This window comes from Haliotis rubra, unplaced genomic scaffold (genome assembly GCF_003918875.1).
Source record: "Haliotis rubra isolate DU_JTF1 unplaced genomic scaffold, ASM391887v1 Scf67, whole genome shotgun sequence".
Lineage (NCBI taxonomy): Eukaryota > Metazoa > Mollusca > Gastropoda > Lepetellida > Haliotidae > Haliotis > Haliotis rubra.
Genome location: NW_025767379.1, coordinates 2551010 through 2565566, shown reverse-complemented (window position 1 = coordinate 2565566; position 14557 = coordinate 2551010). Strand labels below are relative to the sequence as shown.

The 14557-nt window shown below is 41.1% G+C and overlaps 1 protein-coding gene across 3 annotated transcripts in view; it reads right to left on the bottom strand.

Annotated features, from left to right (window-relative positions):
* Positions 1–6605: 6605 nt before the first annotated feature.
* Positions 6606–14557, bottom strand: part of LOC124257625 (dual specificity mitogen-activated protein kinase kinase 7-like) — a 32073-nt gene continuing 24121 nt past the window's right edge. For all 3 annotated transcript variants that reach the window (XM_046691729.1, XM_046691730.1, XM_046691731.1), the window contains 6 exons: positions 14137–14264; positions 13269–13349; positions 12867–13009; positions 12452–12497; positions 10880–10987; positions 6606–10137 (listed from right to left, as the gene is read on the bottom strand). In XM_046691729.1, coding sequence (XP_046547685.1) covers positions 10892–10987; positions 12452–12497; positions 12867–13009; positions 13269–13349; positions 14137–14264 — 494 coding nt within the window. In that variant the 3' untranslated portion in view covers positions 6606–10137; positions 10880–10891. The remainder of the gene's footprint in view (positions 10138–10879; positions 10988–12451; positions 12498–12866; positions 13010–13268; positions 13350–14136; positions 14265–14557) is intronic.

The window sequence follows — 14557 nt, the reverse complement described above, 5'->3', positions numbered from 1 at the left end:
TGTTAACGCGATATCTCATGAACTGTTGTACCCAATGTCTTCAAATTTGGTGACAGCCTACATTGGGGATTATGCACATCAGTGGCAAACACTTGTTGAAACTTGGTGCACAGGTCAGTTTAGTCGTGAAATGGTGCTTTTCAATGATTTGGGATATCGATATTGCTCTATATTTCTATTGAACTGAAGGTGTTCAATGACAATGACCCATAAGTGTATTTATCCAGGAACCCATTAGGAAGGTCATAATGTATCAGCAATGTGTAGAAGGTTTGTGTCAACCCATAAACCCGTATGTCATTGAAAATATTTCAGACGTCAAACAACATAAAAAACCAGTACTTTTGTCATCATTTGTCTGATATAGACATCCAGAAAAATTCTCCAGTATGCTAGACAGTTACTTTGCACATCATTGTAAAACAGAGTCAGCTGAAATGTATTATTTCAAACACTCCCAATACAGAAACCTTGATCACGATTTATTGCAATACAAGTTTGGGACCCCATGCACAGCTGAAGGTGTTTTGAGAACTGCCTCTATGTTTTTTTCTGGTTCAATGTGATATAAATCGGAAAACCTATGTGCAAACTGTTTGATCCCATGTCGTGTGATAAAGGAATGATAATAAGTGAGTGAGTGAGTATGTTTTTACACAGCTTTTTGCAATATTCAAGCAATATCACTGTAGGGTACACCAGAAATGGGCTTTGCACATTGTACCCATGTGGGGAATCGAACCTGGATCTTTGGTGTTACAAGCGAACGCTTTAACCATTTGGCTACCCCACCGCCCCAAGAATGATTATGAACGGTCCCTTACGGGCTTTTCAAGGCCCAATCCATAGATTAAGGAACTATAGAAACACATTTGGTTGGTCAAACGTAGGACTGACCATCAAAGGGAAATAACTGTTAGCTACATTGCTGCACTGGGAACGTTTTACTTCACGATGGAGATTAATTAACATCCCCAGTCATTGTAAGGTATTTTTATTATGTAATAGTTCCCTGTAAAATCATAAGTTCACATGTTTTGCTAAATTAAGGTGTTTTTTTAGGGCAAATGTTAATCCCAGGCAATTGGTGCCTTTTCAAGGCTAAAACAAATTCATAGCCTTTTAAGGCGGAACGGGGGAACGGGGGACTGTGTATTCAGCGACGTATGGCTGTACGTACGTCCCGATTCTTGTTAAGGCGATATCTGATGAACTGTTGTACCCAATGTCTTCAAATTTGGTGACAGCCTACATTAGGAGATTATGCAGACACCAGTCGATTTGGGTGACCTTGACCTTATTTTCAAGGTCACCACGACACTTTGACCACTTTTCAAACTCTTGTTAACGCGATATCTCATGAAATGTTGTACCCAATGTCTTCAAATTTGGTGACAGCCTACATTGGGGGGATTACGCAGACACCAGTTGATTTTGGGTGACCTTGACCTTATTTTCAAGATCACCACGACACTTTTCACACTTTTAACTCTTGTTAACACGATATCTCATGGACTGTTGTACCCATTGTCTTCAAATTTGGTGACAGTTTACATTGGGGTATTACACAGACACCAGTTTATTTGGGTGACCTTGACCTTATCTTCAAGGTCACCACAATACTTTGACCGCTTTTTAAAGGCGATATCTCATAAAACATTGCACCCAATGTTTTCAAGTATGTTGACAGCCTACATCGGGTGATTATGCAGACACCAGTCATTTCAGGCATCTTTTATGTGACCCAAAAATAAAAGTAGTTAATATAGATATTCCATTCTTTAGCGGCAAGGGACATTGCCATATCAGTGGCAAACACTTGTTATTTTTTATATCACTTAGAATTTCATTTGGCCTCAGTGGAATTTATTCGTCTTGGCTTAGTGTACTTTTAATGGCCGCTTTTGTTGTTGAAACTGTCAGAGATGGTTTATTCGTGAACAGCGAGTATATTTATATTTATTAGCTCAACTGGTTGTATAGACTGGCTGCAGCAATCTTCAGTGTGTGAACTTTATTCAAATGCTGATTCAAGTTTCCTGTATTGAAGCTGTACCGTGATGATGCATGGTTATAACTGGTCCCCAGCTGCCAATCAGGTGAAAGAATGAATTGGGTGGTCAGACTTAGTAACACTGTTGTCTTCATTTCATCGTACCCCAAAGGTTGGGGGGATCATTGCTCACAATGTCAATCACTGGATTGCCTGGTCCAAAATTGTTATTTGCAGGTTGATGTCATCAAACTGGAATATTGCTGACTATTTCCACAACCAATGCTTGTTGTGTCAACCCACAGGATTGGTTGATGCTTGTCGTGTCAACCCACGGGGTTGGTTGTTGCATGTCATCATATCCGATTGTGAAGATCAGTGACCATCTTTCTTTCTGTGATTGTTGTTTAATGCCGCACTCAGCAATATTCCAGCTACATGTAAATAATCAAGTCTGGACAATACAATCCAGTGATCAACATCATGAACATCTGTATACACAGTTGAGATACTATGGCTTGTGCCATACAGGTCTGCTAGCCTCACAGCCCATCCTGTGAGTCACCTGGTACGCCAAGCATGGGCTGCTGAAGACCAATTCTAACCCAGATCTTCCGGGGATGAATGATGATGTCAGTACCTGGATTGTCTGGTACAGTGTTGAATGTTTACATACCAGCCTCATACAGCTAGGAAACTGTTGAGGGGAGCAGAAAACAATAAGCTAGAGCCGTCATGACAACATAGAGATCACCTTTCTGACATTGTATCATCAATGAGATTTGATTTTGTTTTATTCATAAGAGTTTTATTAGATTACTGTTATTTTTAAGGGACCATTCGTAATTTATGGCTAGAGGGGATGATGATGATTTTATGGTGGTGGGGGGGTTTCACCCATTTTGTTCTGGGGAGGTGGGGGGTCATCAATTTTGTACATAGAAATATTTTTTAAATATGCATAAAAATTATGGGTGGGGGGAGGTTCATTGATTTTGTACATGACATGCAGGGGGGGTTCACTCATTTTGTACATAAATTTTAGGGGGGTCGTTCACATTGTACCTGCTTCTCCATGAAAATCATCATCACCCCTCCTAGCCATAAATTATGAACGGACCCTAAGAAAGGTATAATCATTTTTATGTCATTCCTAAAACATTTCTCGTTGTTGATTTTAGTACATTTGATGCCTATTTCTGTTCTTGTGTTGTGTTGTTGGCAATGCTAGTTTGTCACACAAAGTATTGAAGAATTTTTTATTTTACACTCTGATTTTTAACTTTGTTGATGTTATGCAATCACACGTAAGCAACAAAATGTTACATAATTTAATTTATTCAATAAACATGTTTGAATTTCCTGTTTCTCTCTGCAAAGTGACCTGTGATGATCCAGGTTAGAATTGGTCTTCAGCAACCCATGCCTGTCGTAAAAGGCGACTAGTTGGATCAGGTGGTCAGGCTCTCTGACTTGGTTGACACATCATCATATCCCAATGGCGTAGTTCGATGCTCATGTTGTTTATCACTGGATTGTCTAGTCCAGACTTGATTATTTACACATCGTCATTTAGCTGGAATATTGCCGAGTGTGGCGTTAAACAACAAACAAACTCTGCAAAGCTGTTTAAGTCTGGGATTCAATCCCCACATGGATTCAGGAATAAGCTCAATTCTGGTGTCACGCCTTATATTGCCAGAGTAATCGCTGTACTTGCTTGGCTGAGAATTTGTGTAGTTGGACTCATTGAAGTTCTTATATGGCATTCGTTACCAGTAACCTCTTTAATATCAGATCTTTACTCATATACCTCTTTGTTTGAGAACCAGAGAACACCATCAAAGAACCTTGTATCAGGTAAAGTTTCAAGTCAGCCAATCAGCTTCCAAATCTCTGTACAAAGAATTGAGGCTGTCAGGCAAGCATATCTTTCATTTCTGTTGTTCAAACACAACATATATGGGGCGTGTGAAGTGCACAATTCTCTAATCTAATCAGTTCATCGTTGTTTCTGTAATGATGGCAAACCACATGGATCATCTTGTTTGTAAATGTATTTGAGTGAGTGAGTTTAGTATACTCCACTTTTAGCAATATTCCAGCATATCAAGGGGGGTGACACCAGAAATGGGCTCACACATTGTACCCATGTATATGACCAGCAAACGCTTTAACCACTAGGCTACCCCACCGCCCAGAGTTAACAGAAGCAATATTTGTGTCCTGTGCAGGTATTCATTTGTACTAGTCAATATTTTTAAATCTAAGTGTTCAAGAATGAAGTCAAATCATTATAGAAAGCCTATAGAGTTGTCCTCAGATCTTAAGGTAAGTATTATCAGGTATTATGTTGTTTAAGTGATAGTTTGCAGGCAAGGGCCAGTACAATATTTAAGCTCTGTCCCTGCTGCTCTCATGTTTGACAATCCTGACCAAGACCGATGGGGAGTGTTTCATCAAATATGTATTATTTTCAATTTGTGCATGTACTGAGCAGAACGACATTGATGGAACAGCCCGCAAATGATGGAACAGTCGGTGTCAACTGGGATGCGACTGGCAGCCAACACCTTGCCTCGCACGCGCAATGCACGTGCTGTGCACACGCTTACCAGTGTCCTGCACTTGCGCTGCCTGCAGTACTCGTCTTGTGAGGAACGTTCATACTGACAAACAATCTCATTCTTCACAGCCATCCCTCGTAGTCTAGTGGATAAAACCACCAAGCTAGAGTGCGAAGGGTTGAGGGTTCGAAACCAGTTATCGCCACTATATATTGGAAGTTTTCAATAATGAGATATTTTACGATCACTCATAGCAAGACAAAGTTGTATCAATCATAAATAATGGTCACTTCAAAACTTCGAAAAGTGTACTTCAAAGCCTGGGTTTAGAAATGATCGGTGCAAAGTCATGGCAGAGTCCTATCCAATTCTGGAAGGAACGTATTTTACTGCAGAGAAAATCCGAGATAGGTTTATAAGTGTATTTAGGTACAGGGACTGGAAGAAAACAGAGAGAACACTTCATTACACCTGTCGTATCCAAGGTAGTCTTGAACATGGCAGCTTACACCAGTCTTATCCAGGGTAGTCTTGAAGATGGCAGCTTACACCAGTCGTATCCAGGGTAGTCTTGAAGATGGCAGCTTACACCAGTAGTATCCAGGGTTGTCTTGAAGATGGCAGCTTACACCAGTAGTATCCAGGGTTGTCTTGAAGATGGCAGCTTACACCAGTAGTATCCAGGGTTGTCTTGAAGATGGCAGCTTACACCAGTAGTATCCAGGGTTGTCTTGAAGATGGCAGCTTACACCAGTAGTATCCAGGGTTGTCTTGAAGATGGCAGCTTACACCAGTAGTATCCAGGGTTGTCTTGAAGATGGCAGCTTACACCAGTAGTATCCAGGGTTGTCTTGAAGATGGCAGCTTACACCAGTAGTATCCAGGGTTGTCTTGAAGATGGCAGCTTACACCAGTCGTATCCAGGGTAGTCTTGAAGATGGCAGCTTACACCAGTAGTATCCAGGGTTGTCTTGAAGATGGCAGCTTACACCAGTAGTATCCAGGGTTGTCTTGAAGATGACAGCTTACACCAGTAGTATCCAGGGTAGTCTTGAACATGACAGCTTACACCAGTCGTATCCAGGGTAGACTTGAACATGGCAGCAAGTCACCTGCCCAGAGTTGTAGAGGTCAAGTATGGATGGATGAACCTGGATAGCTTTATTGTTGTGGAGAATCTGCTGTACATCACATTGATGTACCCCTGCGATTTCAGTACCACTTTCATTCAAGATGGTGTAAATGTCAGTGAAATCAAGTCCATCATCACTTTAGGACCAGTCTCTTTGTTAGATCTAAATATCTTTAACCCGAAGACCAACATTGGATAACTCTAAATTTAGTTTTGAGAAGGGTCAAATCTGAATACACACATCTTTCTGTTCTCCAAATATAGAGACTGGTCCTTACTAAAGAGTGAGGACTGCTTTAAGCCATATTCCGTCAATATCACATCGGGGAGACACTGCATATCACATTGAACACGATCGTTTATTAAAGTGTGCTCTTTAAATGCTTAGGTGAGGTGAAATGGTGTTTAACTCTGTACTTAAGAATATTTCACTCATATGATGACATGCATGCATGTGTATGTGTGGCTGCTTGTACTAGCCCAGACTTAAGCTGGTTTTATGGTGCTAGCTCACTGAGATACCATGCCGCAGTTTGACTCTTAGCCGACCAGTCCTTGTTGTACCTACTAATGCCGAGCACCAGGCAGGGACCAACAAGTAGCATATTTTAATGTCTTTTGGTATGACTCTGCCAAGGATCAAACCGCAGCCTTTCACTCTACACTCTGACAATCTAACCACTACACCACAGTGAGTGAGTGAGTTGAGTTTAGCTTCATGCTGCTTTTAGCAATAGTCCAGCAATATCATGGCAAAGGACACCAGCAATGGGCTTCACACAGTGTACCCATGTGGGGAATCGAACCCAGGTCTTTGGCGTGACGAGCAAACACTAACTACTAGGCTACCTTACTGCCCCTTTCAATAACTGGGCTTCCCCACAGCCCAGGCTTAAAGAAGAACAAAGTCATATCAGTTTTGATATCAATTTAATCATACAGCAACGTATATGACAATAGGTCTACAGTGTCCTCTTACACTCACAAACATTCCCAGCCTATACACAGTATGTACACTCAACATGTCACACAACCAGAGATCCACTCCGCTTCTCACATAGCTAAAGTTCACTCTAAATGCATCAAGATGAATTGGTCTGTTTTGGCCTGGCATGTATGTAACGTACATCTCTGATGAAAAAAACAAAAAACAACATGCTTCTCTGTGGCATTTTGAAGATATGATGGACGAAGAGTTTCAGGAAACTGGAGCACTACAGAGACCTTGATACAGTCAGAATTGATCTGGATCTTCCGTTTCATCAACACGCCATTACGCCCTGACATGAGCTGTGACACATCGTGGTGATGCTCGTTTGTCACCATCGGTTACTTCAGTGTCTAATGAGTGAGTTGGGTTTAATGCCACTTTTAACAGTTTTCCAGTTTCAACATCTTTAATGTGGGAGAAAAGCTCAAGGAGACGAAGGTTAAAGAAGTTCTTTGTTTTCCCACTGCTGCAGTATAGTACAGACAAACCTAGACATAACCAGGATTCAAACCCACTGTGTGAGGTTTGTGTCTAACGGATGAAACACTGACCCACCGTGTGAGGTTTGTGTCTAACGGATGAAACACTGACCCACCGTGTGAAGTTTGTGTCTAACGGATGAAACACTGACCCACCGAGTGAGGTTTGTGTCTAATGGATGAAACACTGACCCATCGTGTGAGGTTTGTGTCTAACGGATGAAACACTGACCCACCGAGTGAGGTTTGTGTCTAACGGATGAAACACACTGATCCACCGTGTGAGGTTTGTGTCTAACGGATGAAACACTGACCCACCGTGTGAGGTTTGTGTCTAACGGATGAAACAATGACTGGCCCTGCCATGCCCAGCACCCCTGAATATGCCTCCATTTTATGATGAAATACACCCATGACCCATTCCAAACCATAGCTCTGTATCAAATCCTAGTCTGTGGCAGGATGCTGCAATGCAATCAGATTACTCCCCTCAGCAACAAATTCTGTGGTCAGTTACAAGCAGGAGAAATAAAGTTGCCAACATCAATTTCGAAACAAACCAATCGTTGCCTAAAGGTCCAGGGTATTTATTACAGATGGTAATGTACTGCCTAGATAACTGCTGACGCTACAATGTAGGGGTATCACGATTCAATGCAAATCAGAATTCACCTGGATCATTTAAAAGAAAATTATTTATGAAAGAGCTTTATTCATTTGCTTAAATGTACAACAGACAGGACTTAATTGAGTTAATGAGGTATTGCAGAACCCATCAGGACTCGGTCAGGAGATACGTGCATCGTGACACCCTTATCACACATAGCTGAAGGATAAGATTAACACATGACACAGTAACCACATGTTAAGTTCATGGCTCTGATACTGCATTTCCAAGAAGCAGAGACTCCTGGCTCAAGGCCACATTAAACAGTATGCATGTAGTAGTTCATTTAGAGAGCTCTGTTCAGGAAAAGTTTTGACAACTTTTGTAATACAATGTCGATATACATTTTTTCAGATCTTAGACTGTTACTGAGTATTCTGGGCATCGCATAAAACCCACAAATCTGAAACGCATAGCTAATGTCTGAATCGGATCAAGATGGATTGGGTTTAATATTTCACCTTGTACTTTTTTTCAAGAGCTCATTGAAGGGAAACCATATAATTCCACAGGTCAATACAGACTCACTTTTACAATCTGTGACAAAAACTCTTATCATATATTGGACTGTGGATATATGCAATATCCCATTTCAGATAAAGTTGGTTTTACAATTTGAAAATACAAACACGGTCAGAGAGCTGGTAGTTCCAAGCTTCCTACCTAGATGATCTGCCTGTCTGTACCAAAAACTATTGACATACGTTCTGAACAGTTTTAAAAAGGGGTTCTGTAGTCAAACATGGTGGCAAATCATTTGGCACCGTATGTGATGAATAGGCGTAACAGATGTATACACAATTTATGTTAAATTATGCCTCATTTACATACTGTAAATACTATATAACAGAATTTTATTTTTTTCTTTAAATATTTAGGGATTTGGGCATTATTTTCAGAAGACAATACCATACAGTGGAACAAGCTAACCTTATGAGTTTACTAGCCATTGCTTTCCTATGAGAGGCTCAAGACAGGTTTACAGGATCCTAATACCAGCTTTGATTTAATCAAATTAGTTAATTATTACAATACAACATGATGAACGTTGTTGTTTCAACAGTAACTCTGTTCCATCATGTTATCCATGTCCATGATGCCAAGTACTGTCACTGCTGAAGGTATCCATAAGGCAGAGGTCAGTTGTGCCAGGTGGGTTTGACGCTGCTGTAACAATATTCCAGCAATATCATGGCAGGGGACACCAGAAATGGGCTTCACACGTTGTACCCACATAGGGAATCGTGATGAGCAGACAATTTAATCATTAGGCCACCTCTCTGTCCCTGTATGCATTACATCACTGAATAAATAGCAAGCTCTGTACGACAAGGTTGAATTGTTCTCAACAAATGCCGGCATGACAGAAACTGTAAATAGTGTACGCCTGTTACAAACTGTTCAAAGTTAAAAGGTTTATGAATTAATGCAAAACTAAGCACTAAATCCACTTGCCCATTTTTGTCCATTTCTGTGATACACAAGTTACCAGTACCACTACAAACCCATAACGTTAGTTATAAGCTATGTTCAGTAATATCTTAACCCAAAAATATCAGCTAAATATCAGCTTGAGTCTTTGGTGTACTATATTCAATTTAATAAATTTATGGATTATTCATCTCACTCTCGCTTATCACTAAAATCTCACTGTTCTCAAATGGGTCAAATTCGGTGTTTGTTTTCTGTTTGATATGCAGATTGTCAGGCTTCGTGCCCTGAAACATGGCCGGTTGTACAATGGGAACATAAAATATACCTGTGGTAAAAAGAGATGTGGAAATGCAGATTCAGGAGCATGATTATGAGGTTACATTTGTACATCTGATGTTGTATCCTGCCGACCCACTTCAGTATCAAACACTCTCAGCTTTTATCGCCAGGAATACAAACTGGTTACAGTCAGTACAAACCAGTTTAATGCTGTAACAACCAACAGCATCCACTGAAAAGCAGTCAAAACCGGTTCCTGTACAGTCATTTCTGGTACATACCAGTTCAATCTACTTTTGTATCAGATCGAGTGAAAGCAGCTTGGACACACAATCAAGGTGGTTTTCGTTCATTCATCCACATGTTAAATTGCTCCGACAATCTCTCACTCATTCACTCAGTCCACCCTCCTCACTCTCCCTCACTCAGTACAGGGTTACAACGCGTATAGTTCTGAGCCAGGTCTGATGATGGTACAGGTACACCGAGTGTCTTCACCGCCCGTCTGTCAGGCCGCTGTTGGCGGTCAAACTGGACAGTGGACGTCGGGTGGTGGTCGTCACAGACATCTGCAGCCGACCGTATCGTTTGAGAGCTGCAAGACAAGACAAGGGAGTACATGTATACTTGTATCATGTGTAACAGTAATATCATGGCACACTTTTTTGTTGGCCACATTCAACAAAATTCAAGCCATATGACAATGGTCTCTTAACAATTGAGTCTTGACCAGAAACTATATGCATGCTCAGAGAAGTGGAGTTTGGAACCTAAGACTGCAAGGTACTTTGATTGCTGCATTTTTACTATTAGACACCAACCTCAGATAAGTGCAGTTAAGAATATCAGGAATATTGACGTGTGTAAATTCGAAATGTATCACCAGATTGGTGAATTGTGCATTGGTAGGTAAGGGGAGATAACTCTTGTCTCTCATCTCACATTACATCTCAAGTCACAAGAAGACCAGCTATTCGTGTGATCATTCTATACAATGGGAACTTTATTGCAAGTTGGATTACTATTGCTGAGAGGTGAAACACCATTGCTTTTATTGCTATAATCTCTACGCTTTTATGTTACCTTGGAATACTTTGTACTGCCATAGTGGCACCTTTGTAGTAATTTGTACTGATATGTGAACTTGTTAATTTTAGCATACAATTGTTAATTCATCCATTGTTTGAGTTCTTTTACAGGCTGATCTCGGGTTAACTTTTAAGTTTCAACTGAAGAATCAGCACTTAAGACAGTGTAACATTTGAAGAGGTCAATGTTTACATACTGGCAATGAGTGATTGTTTCCATGCTAACTATATCAATTCAGTCACACTCACCTGACACAGGTGTCATGATGCCTTCGTCTCAATGAGTTTAGATATTCCTATGTACCACGATGCTACATCTACATGCTCCTTCTCATATCTCTTGATGAACGGATGCTCCTGTGAATCGAACAAAACATATATAGACTGCCAGTGATGGATTGATAAGGATACCAAGACTTGGATAAATATACACCTAACAGATGCTTTCAGTGGCTAAGGTCCCAACTGACAATCTGTGATCACTAGTAGTGTACAAGGGCTTGAGCTATACTGCTGTTGTCAGCAATACCACTGTTGTCAGCAATGCCACACCTGTCACACCCACCTCAGAGTAACACTGTTGTCCACCCAGAGTAACACTGTTGTCAGCAATACCACACCACTGTTGTCACACCCACTAGAGTAACAGAGTAACACTGTTGTCAGCAATGCCACACCTATGTCACACCCACCTACAATGTGACACTTTTCTCAGTAATACCACACCTATGTCACACCCACCTAGAGTAACACTGTCACACCCACCCAGAGTTGTCAGCAATGCCACACCTATGTCACACCCACCTACAATGTGACACTGTTGTCAGCAAGCATTCTCACACCTATGTCACACCCACCTAGAGTAACACTGTTGTCAGCAATACCACACCCATGTCACACCCACCTAGAGTAACACTGTTGTCAGCAATGCCACACCTGTCACACACCACCTGTCACACCCACCTAGAGTAACACTGTTGTCAGCAATGCCACACCTGTCACACCCACCTAGAGTAACACTGTTGTCAGCAATGCCACACCTATGTCACACCCACCTAGAGTAACACTGTTGTCAGCAATACCACACCTATGTCACACCCACCTAGAGTAACACTGTTGTCAGCAATGCCACACCTGTCACACCCACCTACAATGTGACACTGTTGTCAGCATTCTTACACCTATGTCACACCCACCTAGAGTAACACTGTTGTCAGCAATGCCACAGCTGTCACACCCAACTAGAGTAACACTGTTGTCAGCAATGTCACACCCACCTTCAATGTGACAATGTTGTCAGCATTCTTACACCTGTCACACCCACCTAGAGTAACACTGTTGTCAGCAATGTCACAATGTCACACCCACCTACAATGTGACAATGTTGTCAGCATTCTTACACCTGTCACACCCACCTAGAGTAACACTGTTGTCAGCAATGTCACACCTGTCACACCCACCTACAATGTGACAATGTTGTCAGCATTCTTACACCTGTCACACCCACCTAGAGTAACACTGTTGTCAGCAATGTCACACCTGTCACACCCACCTAGAGTAACACTGTTGTCAGCATTCTTACACCTATGTCACATTATCCAGTGTTGCCAGCAATGTTTAGCAATGTTGACACTATCCAACGGTATAACAATGTTGTCATCAATAATTACTACGCCACACCTTCCTACACTGTAATTATGTTGTTAGCACCAATGCCATACCTGTCACACCCACCTAGAGTAACACTGTTGTAATTGCTATTCTCACTGGGATAACACCCCATCCCACAGTTTAGTATTGTATACTGACACATGAACTTACCAATAACTTCTTATACTTTGGCCTTTTCTTGTAATCTTTTGTCAAACTGGAAAATAATAAAAATGACATGTCTGTGAATGATATCATCACATCTATTCATCGTCTCACTATCAATCTTTTACTACTATCGCTTGAACAAATATCGCCAGCATGTTTTTAACGATGCAAATCAGAAATATTCCAACTTTGTGACAGATGTCTGTAAATAATCAAATCTTGACCAGACCAATACAGTGTTTGACAACATAGTCATCAATCTATATGACAAAGGGCTAGGATAACAAGCTTCAACCTAGCCTGACCACCCGATGATGTTAGTTGCCTCTATAACAAGCTCAGACTGCTGAAATGTAAACCGGACTTTCACCGAGGTAATCATAACTCATTGCCTATCAGAGAAAAATGAAAAACTGACCAGTCTCGGACGAAGGAGCAGAAGTCGAGAGAGAAACTCTCCCCTGGTGGTAGGAGGGGCGGGTCCTCCTGCAAGACCTTGGTGAGAACTTCAAAATCTGTCTTACAGTCTTTGTAGGGGAATTCCCCTGTTGCTAGCTCCACCTGGAATATTGGGTACAGGTGAAACTTTCACATATGCTAAGACTCTTGAAAATAATCAGATGCCACCAAAACAAATGGAAAGTGTAGAGACATATTCATAATATAATAGAACAAGACTTCCTATGAGCATGCCTTGAATTCAGTCTGCCAAACCATATCTACTTAATGAAACTGACACGCACACAGTGGTAATTCTACTTCAAATTACAGACAATAATGGTTTCATAGCAACATGGATATAATCGGTTCTTCACATTACCAATGATATTCCCAGGCTCCAGACATCAGCTCGGATATCATAATCAGGACAGGCTGGATCTGGTGGGTCGATTCTCTCAGGCTGAAAACAACCATAATACATAAACAGTAAGCTGTGTTTCACAACAACACACTTGTAACAAACAGATGGATATTATGAAGAACTTGATTTTTCACTTCCCTGCCACCGGCAGTATATCTAGTGAAAATGCCCACAACAAACTATGGTTAAAACAAAATAAAACAAGTGGTCCCAATAAGGTCATTACAATCGTAGTTCACTGTACAAACATATATGTAATCAATGAACTCTCTGATGACTGCTTCACGCAGACAAGATAAGTTTGCTATATTCCAGCTTCAAGACAGCAGCATTTATACAATCAAGTGGGGCTGACAATCCTGTGATTGACATTATGGCGAGTTGAGATGTAGAATCCCATCGGCAACATTTCAGCAATAGTCTGACGGTATTATGGAGCAACGCTGCCAGGATACAAAGACACATAAACCAGTTCACTGAATGTGACAGCCCAATCGATCAGTTGACAGCCCAATCGATCAGTTGACAGCCCAATCCATCAGGTGACCTCTTGCAACCAGCAAGAACAAACACCTATTGTACCACAGATTTCACACACATTCTTTACAGGTATGATGAGGGGAATTCACTATTTGATGAGGGGAATTCACTTAACAGATCTTAAGCAACGTTTCACACATAACCGAAGGCAGACTAGTTATCTCAGTCATCATACAAGGATTGATCTCTGTGTGTTATCGTGGTAACAGCATGCTTGATATCACAATGGTTAAATTTCTCATCGGAGCCCACTGCACAGTAAAAAGATACTTTTCTGTCAACTCACAGCCATATATGCAGCACAGCCTGCTGTGCGAGTCTTGGCTTTCGAGTCCACCAGTCGACCGCTGATGCCGAAATCACATAACTTCACGGACCCATTCTCATCCAATAAAATATTGGATGGTTTCACATCTGAAATAATCAACATAAATACACTTTAAGACAAGAACCAACACATCGTCTGCACTTCATGGTTTGAATACGATGCATTCCTCCATCACACATTAACACCAACAGCTGATATAGTGGGTACCCGGTAGTAGCGACACGTCTGTTTTCAGGTAGTCAGGTAATCAAATGATGTTGAGAAGAACTCAAATCTCAATAATAACAGATCTCAGTGCTTGCTAGTATTACTCTGAGGATACCCCATTACAATCAAGTCAGAACAACCTTTCACAAACTAGGACTGACGATGAAATGAC